The 10,414-nt window shown below is 44.9% G+C and overlaps 1 protein-coding gene across 1 annotated transcript in view; it reads left to right on the top strand.

The window, feature by feature from the left end:
• Positions 1-6,049: 6,049 nt before the first annotated feature.
• Positions 6,050-10,414, top strand: part of CLIC5 (chloride intracellular channel 5) — an 86,756-nt gene continuing 82,391 nt past the window's right edge. Inside the window, exon 1 of the mRNA XM_084889849.1 lies at positions 6,050-6,624. Within this exon, the coding sequence (XP_084745975.1) occupies positions 6,562-6,624 (63 nt within the window). The 5' untranslated portion in view covers positions 6,050-6,561. The remainder of the gene's footprint in view (positions 6,625-10,414) is intronic.

Raw genomic sequence — 10,414 nt, 5'->3', positions numbered from 1 at the left:
GAGTGAGTGGGTTCAACTAAGTATCATTAAATACATGAAATTTTGAGCTTATAACTGAATAGAGGCCCTGGTGCACAAATGTGTGCATGTGTGGGGTTCCTCAGCCTGACTGGTAATTGGGGCCTATGGGGCTGTCTCACCCAGTCCCTATCAGGGCAAGGGACTGTCTGAGGTTGGCCGGCCAGGGGAGTGGGACCGATAGGGATCAGCCCGCTGCAAGGAAGGGACCATGAGAGGTTGGCCCTCCAAGGGAGGTTGGCTGTAGGAGTGCACTGACCACCAGGGGGCAGTTCCTGTGCTGAGTGTCTGTCTCCTGGTGGTCAGTGTGCGTCATAGTGACTGGTCGACCTATCATTTGGTCATAACAGCTGCTTAGGCTTTTATATATATATATATATATATATATATATATATATATATATATATATATATATATATAGTATGGCTATCCTCTGATACTGGGTAAGGTGGACCTATCTGGAAACTGTGTAAAAATAATCATTATTTCATAATAAATGTCCTTTTATCACACATATACACATTCTTTCAGTCTAAATATGCTTATTTTGTTTTATTTTTTTTATTTCAATGAAGGTTTGTTCTATTTTATTGATTAGCTATGATTAGGAGCACTAGGCCTCACGGAATAGATCTTTTTTATATTTCTGCAGCCAATGCTAAGATAAGATCTGATGTTAAGGGTTTGAAGCAAAGAATGAATGAAAAGGGGAGGTGGAAATAGAACCTAGTGGCTTTATTTTTTGGAGTTTTTTAAGCATCTTGATAATTTTTAAAATTTACATGCAGATAATTCTCTTTTTTGGTATACAGCTCTGTATGCCTTAACACCTACAGAAATGTTTCTAACCGCTGCCACAAACATGACACAGAATATTCTATTACCTGAAAAAATCCTCTTGTGCTGCCCATTTACAGTCAAACCCCCTTTTACTCCAACACTTCACAGCCACTCATTTCCTCTCTATCACTATAATTTTGTCTTTTCCAGAATGTCAGACAAATGGAATCATATAGTATGTATCCTTTTGATACTTATTTCTCTCACTCAATATAGTGTATTTGAGATTCACCATATTTTGTACCTATCCATTCCTTTTTATTGCTAAGTAGTGTATCACTGTATGGATGTGCCACTGTTTGCTTATTCATTCATTCATTGAGGGACATTTGGGTTCTTTACAGTTTGGGTAAATTATGAATCATTTATATTCATAAGTATATCAATATTAATGCCCAGATTTTTGTTAGAATCTAAGTTTTCGTTTCTTTAGGATAACCCCTAGGAGATGGTAAATGGGTCATTTGGTGAGTGTATGTTTGACTTTATGCAAAATTAACAAATTGTTTGCCAACTATGTATGAGAGTTCTATTTGCTCTTCATTCTTGCTTCCACATGGGATTGTCCTGTGTGTATTTTTTTCTAAAAACAGCACCTGAAGTATAAATTTCTTTTTAGGCACTCATTAAGCTGCATCCCACAAATTTTGATATGTTGTATGCTCATTTGCATTCAGTTCCATATATTTTCTAGTTTTTTAAATTTCCTAAAACTATTTTCTTGAGACTTTATTGCTGGCAAATGAATTTCTAAAGTGTATTAATTTCCAAATATTTAGGTGTTTTCCTGAAAAAAAATTTTTATGGGTCAAATTGATTCTATTATGGCTAAAGAACATATTTTGTGTGATTTCATTCTTTTAAGTATGTTGGTTTTATGATGCATATGCTCTATTTTGGTGAATGTTCCATGTGTACTTAGAAATAGTGTGTATTCTGTTGTCACTTGGGTGGGATAGTCTGAATGCTCAGTAGGTCAAATTGATTGATAGCATTGTTTAGGTCTCCTATATTCTTGCTGATTTTTTTCTTTTTTGGTCTACTTGTGCTATCAATTGCTAAGAGAGGAGTATTGTAGTCTCCAACTATAATTGTGTATTTGTCTCTTTCCCTTTCACTAATCAGCTCATGCTTCATGCATTTTGAAGCTCTGTTATTAGGTGCATACACATTTAGTGTTGCTATATCTTCTCATTGAGTTAACTCTTTGATCATTATGTAATACTAGTGGCCTGGTGCATGAAATTCATGCATGGGGGGTGGGGGAGGGTGTGATGTCCCTCAGCCCAGCCTGCACCCTCTCCAATCTGGGACCCCTCGGGGGATGTCCGACTGCCTGTGGGGTTGGGCCTAAACCGGAAGTCGGATATTCCTCTCACAATCTGGGACCACTGGCTCCTAACCACTCACTTTCCTGCCTCCCTGATCGCCCCTAACCACTCTGCCTGCCAGCCTGATCAACCCCAACTGCCCTCCCCTGCCGGCCTGATCACCCCTAACTGCCTCTGCCTCGGTCCCACCACCATGGCTTTGTCCAGGAGGACATTTGGAAGGTCTCCTGGTCTAATTAGCATATTACCCTTTTATTAGTATAGATTCCTTTTTATCCCTGATAGTTTTCTTCTCCTGAAATCTATTTTGTCTGATGTTAATATAGCAACTAATTTTATTTTGATTAGTGTTTGCATAATATTTCTTTCCCCATCATTTTACTTTTAATTTATCTACATCATTATATTTAAAGTGTAACAACATGTGGTTGGGTCCTAGGTGTGTTTTTTTTTTTTTTTTTTTTTTTTTAAATTCAGTCCAACAATCTCCAGCTTTTAATTAATGTGTTTAGATCATGTTTATTTAGTGTAAGCATTTATATGGTTGGATTTAGACTCACCATTTTATTACCAATTTTCTATTTGCTCTCTTTTCCAAAATTTAAGGGCAAAAAATATTTTTATGAAAGTATATTTTAATTTATCAATTGGTTTTTATTATACCTATTTGTACAACTTTTGTAGTTGTTGCTTTAGGTGCTGTGATAATATACATACCTAACTTTTCTCAGTTTGCTTAGAATTCATAATTTACCACTTGAAGTGAAGCATAGAAACCACACAACTATATAAACCTCTTTAACTTAACCATTTATATCATATCATTGAACCTGAATATATTCAATACTATACCCATAAGACAAGTTGTAATTCTTTCTTTCAACAATCATTAAAAAGTGTGGATGTTACATGGAGTCGCATGCCATCCTTTCATTGGGCCATGCTATCTTCTCCGTATTGTTACAAAGTGAGCATTGAGTATATTTTTGACATGCTTTTCTGGTAAATATTTATTCAAAATTTGCACCAAATTTGTGAAACTATGATTATTAGAAGTACAGTCTATGATCAAGGAAGTGTTTTCTCTGAAGAAATCTAGACTTGATTCTAACTGAGATTAAGCTTTGATATTCAAAGGTGAAAAATGAAGTCTTCTTATCTTGAACTAAAGCAGAATTTAAAACTAGAAACATTTTATGGCCAAAGCTGATTTTTTTTTTTTTTTTTCAACATGAAGGTTTATAAATTATCAGTTTTCTGTAGGGGTGTCCAAATGGGGAGTGTTATCTATAAATTAAAAAGAAACTTTTCCATTTTCCAGTAAGCAGCAGATATTTGGATAAGATGGAATGAAAGCAAACTCTGCTAGGTTTGGGAATTTAAAAGGTAGAGGTCACACCACACATTGTTTAGATCATAACCAGGAAAGTGATCACATGTGTAAAGCATCTTTCAAACAAAAACATCACTGTACTTTTATACATATAATTTTATTTATCTCTGCCACATCGCTATTGCAAATATTGTCCACACTCCAGGCCAGGACAGTGATGAGTCTGTGTAGTGCGCAGTGAGGGGACCAGTCTCCCTCTGTAACCTTGTCCTTCCCACAGCATGCAGTCATTAGTTCAGAATATACAGCCCTGAAGGTTTCTCTAAGGGCTTTGGTGATGTAAGCCCAAAACCATGGAGGAGGAGGGAAATGAAGCCTCACCTTGATGAAGTTATTGGGTTTTGTGTGGGATGCCAAGCTGGGGTTGGCGACTGATTCTTCAGTGAGGAGACATGAGTTTATGGGCAAACAGCCTGCCATAAAGGGCTGTCAGGAGACCTTGCCATCTTCTCTGCCTGTCAGATACCTGACATTCAGGACGGTTCAGCTGAAGTACTTTCTGCTGTAGGAGGCCTTTTCCTTCTCCACCCGTCATGGTGAATAATCCCTCTACATGCTGACTTATGTAGCACCCCCATCTGCCTAATTCATGTGACAGCCTTAGTTTTCCTTTCATGTGACCACTACTCTGAAATGGATTTTAATTTCTATTAAGACAAGGGCAGTGTCTTGTTTCCACAAAGTAGCTTGTATGTACTGAGTTTGGGAGAAGCAGTTAGTAGAGTGGCTGAGAGCACAGGCTCAGTCTTCCTGGGTTCAAATTCTGACTTCAGCATTTCCCAGCTGGATGGCTGGGGGCAAGTTACTGAATCATCTATGCATTGGTTCCCCCACTTGTAACATGGAAATAACACTACCTGTAAAGATTAAACAAGTTAAGACATGTAAAGTACTTAGTACTTTTTTCCTGGTACATAATCAATACTATTACTTATTTTGCTTTTTTACTAATTCTCACCCGAGGTATTTTTCCATTGATTTTTACTTTTTTATTTTTTATTTTTTTAGATAAAGTGGAAGGGAGGGATAGAGTCAGAGAGAAACATCAATGTGAGAGCAACACATCCGTTGGTTGTCTCCCACACCAGCCCCAACCAGGGCTTGGGATTGAACCTGCAACCGAAGTACATGATGCCCTTGACCAGAATCAAACCTGGGACCCTTCAGTCCATGGGCTGACGCTCTATCCACTGAGCAAAACTGGCTAGGGCAACTATTACTAATTTTTATCGTCAAATGATTATTTTTTTTAAATAAAGCTCTGAAAAAAATTATATTTGTAAATAAAGCAAGACAGAGCACAAACAAGATTAGCTAACAAGAAGGCAAAGGAAACAGACAGAGTTTGACCAGAGTTCAGATGTAAAAGACCTAGTACTTGTTTTTAATAGAAACGAAGGGTGGCAATATTAATTGGTACAACCACTTTGGAAAACCATCTGGCCGAATTTACTCAAGCAGCACCTTCGCATACTCTACACAGCCTAGCAATTCCACTCCTAAGTATGTACCTAACAGAAGAGTGTGCATGTATTCACTGAAGGATGTTGACAGATAGAATGTTGTTGGCAACAGTAACCATGGTAGTCATTAACTGGAAACTATGCAAATGCCCATAAACAGAAGAATGGTTAATATGTTGTGCCAATATAAGTGGGTGATTGACACCTGCACACAGCAGAATAGACGAATCTCACAAATGAAATGTAAGATTCCAGGCATTTTTTTCTAAGTGTATCAGGCTCCACTTAAAGGCAAACAGAAAACAGAAATAAGAGTAGAAGGGGGGAAAAGAATAAAAAGCAAAAGAAAAAAAAGAAAGAAAGAAAAGAAATAACAAGCCCAGAAGGTTAAAGACAGGGATTCTTGGCTCAGCCACACCTGATCAGGTTGGCTCACCCCGCTACCTTCCAGCCGCTGATCCCCGCCCACCCCTGACTCTACTGGCCCAGCAGGAGGATGGCCACGGCCCTGTGTTGGGGTCTTTCCTTCCCTCTCCCGCCCCCCTCACCAACTCTCTCTTCTGAGCATTGCTAAGGCAGGAAGGGCCTTTCCCAGGGGATAACGCTGGTAGTATGTCATTTGAAGGAGGTTAAGCATCATCATTGAAACTTGATTTTTTTAAAAATTACAATGGCTTTATTTTTTTGAAGTCTATGCAATTATTTCATTTATTTATTTTTTATTGCTTGAAGCATTATAAATAGTAGTACATATGTCTCTATCCCCGCCTCCTTGACCTCTCCCCCAGTCTCCCCTACCCTAGCATATGCCTTTACCTGCCCCCACCCCAGTGTCTTGTATCCATTGCTTATGTTTATATGCATGCATACAAGTCCCTCGGTTGATCTCTTACAGCCCCACCCCACCCCCAACCTCCCTTGCCTTACCCCTGTAGTTTGACAGTCTGCATCATAGAAACTTAAAAGGCCTAAACCATCCCTTCTCTTCTTCCTCTTCTCTCAGCCCCCCTCTCCTGCTCCCTCTCCCTTTCCTAGGACATCCTCTGGGCCCCGGTGGCGGCGGGACCCGCTGGGTCCACGCCTCGAGCCCGGCGGGGTGGCCAGTCTCGGGGGCGGCCCCGCGGCTCGCGGAGCGCCCCTCCCGCCGCACCCCAGCTGACCCCGCCCCGCGGGCAACGGCTATTTTGGGCGCGTTGGCGGCGGCTGCGGGATCGCTGACAGGCGCGGATCCTGTGACACCTCCCGCAGGCAGCCGGCACTTGTTGCTCAGGGACCTGCTGCCATCCCTGCACCTCCCGCTCCCGGGTTTCTCTCCTTTTCACGCGCGTCACCGGGACCGGTCCTCGGGCATCGCGGTCCGGGGCTGGAGGAATAGAAAAGGGGGCGACCACCTAACCAGGGCGCCGCTCCGAAGGGGGGCCCCTCCGGGCAGGAGCAGGAGCGCAGAGCGCTGGCCCGGGCGCCGCAGGGCTGGCGCCTCCCCGACCCGGGACGGTGGCCCCGGGCGCCGACGGCATGACGGACTCGGCGACAGCCAACGGGGACGACAGGGACCCCGAGATCGAGCTCTTTGTGAAGGTAGGTCGGCGCCCGGGCGCCCCCGCACCTGCGCCGGCTCACGTGCACCCGTGCACCCTCCCCGGGGAGCGCAGCCCGGCGGCCCGGCCCCGGCGGCCCGTCTGCAAGCCCGAGCCTGGCCTCCGGGCTCCGGGGCGGAGGGAGCACGGGGCGGTCTGGCAGGTGTCTGTCTGGCTGTCTTCTTGGAGAGTTGTTGGCCGGCAGTTTGTCCAAGCGGCCGCAGGACAGGCGGTCCCGGCGATGGGTCCCGAGCCCTGCCCGCGGGATGTTGGCTTTCCTTGAGGGGCATCCTCAGGTGTAGGGAGGGATTAAGAGCCTGGCTGGACCCGTTAACCTGTCTTCTAAAACTCTCTCTCTCTCTCTCTCTCTCTCTCTCTCTCTCTCTCTCTCTCTCTCTCTCTCTCTCTCTGTGTGTGTGTGTGTGTGTGTGTGTGTCTGTGTGCGCGCGCAATAAAAGGAAGCATCGGTGGTCATTACCTTTGGCAAAGCAAAAATAACATTTCTTAAAAGCCTTTTTCCATTATTCAGAGCTAAAGGGGAAGCACACGGAAACAAAAGATGTTTGCTTGCGTTGTTCCCTGCAAAGCAGAAAACCAAACACTCCATTCCTCCCAACATTAGTCTTGTCGTGATCCTGGTTCTGCAGGGCGGTGTCAGGAACCGCTCAGGGCTGGACAGGTCGGTCAGCCCGGGCAGGCTGGCGTGCAGGGGCGCAGGGAAAAGTCACAGAGCCGCCCCGCTCCCTAGGCAGAAGCAGCGTCATGCCAGAGCCGCTCACTTGGTTTGCAACCTGTGGGAGGAAGGATGGAAGCCCCTGCACGTTTCCCGGCCGCCGGCGTAATAAGAAAGAAACATTTGATCGGTCCTCGGGTGCGACACCGCAGAAGCTGGGAAACCTGAGGCGGCGGGAGCGTTGCCTCCAGGGTGGTGCAGGCAGAGTCGCCAGGACTTGGGGGAGGGGAAGTCTGCAGGCTGCCCGAGAGCCCAGACCTTTCACAAAGGGGGAGGAAACCCTTCAAATGCAGTTTCTCTAGAAATGTGCAGATCGGAGGGAAGGCTAGGGTCCCTGAAATGTAAATGGCATGTGTATTTCCTGGGTCCGGGGAAGCGATCTGTCCTAGTTGGCCCAGGTGCCACGAGGATTTGTTAAAATTTTCCCAATGGGTTTTACATTCATTCTCTCTCTCTCTCTTTCTCCCGCCCTCCCTCTTCTCTCTCTCTCTCTCTCTCTCTCTCTCTCTCTCTCTCTCTCTCTCTCTCTCTCTCTCTTCCTCCCTCCCTCCTTCCCTCTTCCCCTCTCTCCCTCTCTCCCTCTTTCCCTCCCTCTTTTCTCTCTCTCTGTGTTTAATTATCTGTAAAAATTGCACCCGTCATTTAGTGATACTTGCTTTTCTCAGCCTGTTTCTCTCCCCTCAACTGTGGCTTCTGGTGCCCTCATTTGGTTTCTGGGACCCCTCTGGGTAGGATTTCCAGGACCTCTGGCAGACCCAGGTAATGAGAGGGGTCTTGTCCCCTGGGAGGCTGAGCCGTGGGGGCCTCAGTGGTGACCTGAGCCTCAGCCTCCAGGCCTGCGGCGTGGGGAGTGAATAGGGAGGGCTCGAACAAAGCCGGGAGTCTTGCTGCTCTCCTTGAAGAAAGCTATTCTGGGACTTTCTCAGATTCCCTGGGAGCAGGTAGTTTCACAGTGTCAAGTTCCTGAAAGATATTTGAAACACAAATTGACTCTTTAGAGCCAAAGAAACCCTGTGCCCCACTCCTAGGTGTGGAGACCAATTCTCCTGGCACCTTTGGAATTTCTTGTTGGCCGCTTTGGAGGTTTTCTCCATTTATGTAAAAAGCTCACTGCACAGCTGCTCTGCCCCCAAAGAATTCTAAAATGCCCGTGCTGTCATTTGTTTTATTTTCCCCAAAGAAAAGCAATCCATGAGAGCCAGCAGGCCTTGGTCAGCTCAAAAACCAGATTGATGCAGGGAACAGGTAGGAAAGCTTTTTCAGTTTCTGGTTAGTAGTTATCATTGACAGGGACAAGTAAAGATGGAAAATAATCTATAATAATAAAAGGGTAATATGTTAATTAGACTGGATGGCCGAACGACCTCCTGGACATCCTTCCTGACTGACCTTCTGGTCGAAGCCGGGGCTGCGAGGGCCAAACTCCTTGCACAAATTTCGTGCATTGGCCCTCTAGCTGTGAAATAAGACACTGGCCTTGGTTTGCACAGTTTCAATGTCCTGATTTACAAAAGTAGGCATTTCCAAGTTTGACATTTCTCTGAGCTCTATGATTCCCATAGGAAGAAAGGCTTTCTTGTTGAAGGGGTCAGGTACCCGAGGTGTTTTCTGAAGAGCAGGGTAATTGTCAGCTCACATTTGAGGAAGCCTCCCAGGCAGGCTGGCCCCACCCAGCACGAGTCATGGTGTTGCTTATGTTCAACACTCCCACGAAGCAACCCTTCCACCCCGCCTGTCCACTGGGTGTGTCATACACAACCTCCGTCACCCAGGGAGTTTCAAGGACGTACGACTCAGGCCCACATCAGTTGATAATCGTGATCTGTTGCCATCACAGCTGCTAATAACAATAGTGTGAGAAGGCAGCGTTTTAGGACTTAGTCACATACTTTATCTCCTTGAATCCCCAGCATCCTTGTCCGCGAGCCTTAGTCCACTCGTGAAAAATGAAGGCAACAAACAAACATGACTCACAGGGCCCTCGTGAGACCTGCTGCCGTCAGCACTCGGGGCGCTGCAGTTTGCTCTCCTTGTAACAACCTCAGGACATAAGAACGACGATCACTTCCATTTTGTGGTTGAACTGCACTTGTGCTCGCGGAGGGTACATGAAATGCCCAGAGCAGAGGGTAATAGCATCTAGTTCTGGTTTCTGAATCTAGAGGTTCTGACTCTAATTTCTTATTCTTTTTTGTAAACACCCTTATGTCAGGCCTTGTACCTTCTTTTGTCAAGTTAGGCTCTCAAGTTAGGCATCCAAGACAATTACTGATAACTTACTAATCTGTTCCCATGTCCTCATGGGATGCTGTCAAGGAGCCTGGCCATCCCTGCTCTGCACCCCAAGGCTTTCCATCCCAGGGAACATTCTGATTGTGACTTTTAAGAGATCACCTCCCAATGTGTTTTGTTTCTTCATCTATAATAAGAAAGGTTGGAGGAAGTAAGCTCTGAATCTATTGTTCCATAACATCCACGTGTGGGAGCAGAGGTCTGGAGACACAGGACCCGAGTTCAAGTGTTGTCTCTGCTTCCAGTTAGCTGAGTGACTCTGAACAGATTACTTAGCTTCTCCAAGTCTCAATAGGCCCCTCTTGAAACAAGAAGGTGGTTATGTACAAGGTGACCAACCATATCATTTATTGTCTAAATCAAGATGCTTATGAGAGTGAAAAGGGGCCACAAATAATTAGGCTGGGACAACAGGTGCATTCTGGAATTGATCAGGGCCAATCAGGCTACGTGGCTCCCTGGTTATGAAAATACTGTCACCACAGATTTGCTGTCAATAGCCAGATTCCACAGCAGCCAGTAGGTGGAAGCGCTTTGTAAATGGAAAATTGCACATGGAAGTGAAATAATGATGTGAATTCCATGGCTCCCAGAACCTTTCTTGATCTGCAGGTCCCTGATTCTCCTTAGGATACAAAAGCCTGGCTCCTTCCTCACTCTCAGGGCTCTTTTGAGAATAAATGAGATCATATGTAGCTTGGACTATGATCATAAAGGGAGGAAACAGGTTAGAGAATAGATAGCTGGAGCTGAGTGTTTTTATTGA

Source organism: Pipistrellus hanaki, assembly GCF_964339955.1.
Source record: "Pipistrellus hanaki genome assembly, chromosome: 7".
Taxonomy (NCBI): domain Eukaryota; kingdom Metazoa; phylum Chordata; class Mammalia; order Chiroptera; family Vespertilionidae; genus Pipistrellus; species Pipistrellus hanaki.
The sequence above is the reverse complement of the archived record's forward strand: the minus strand, read 5'-3'. Positions and strand labels throughout refer to the sequence as shown.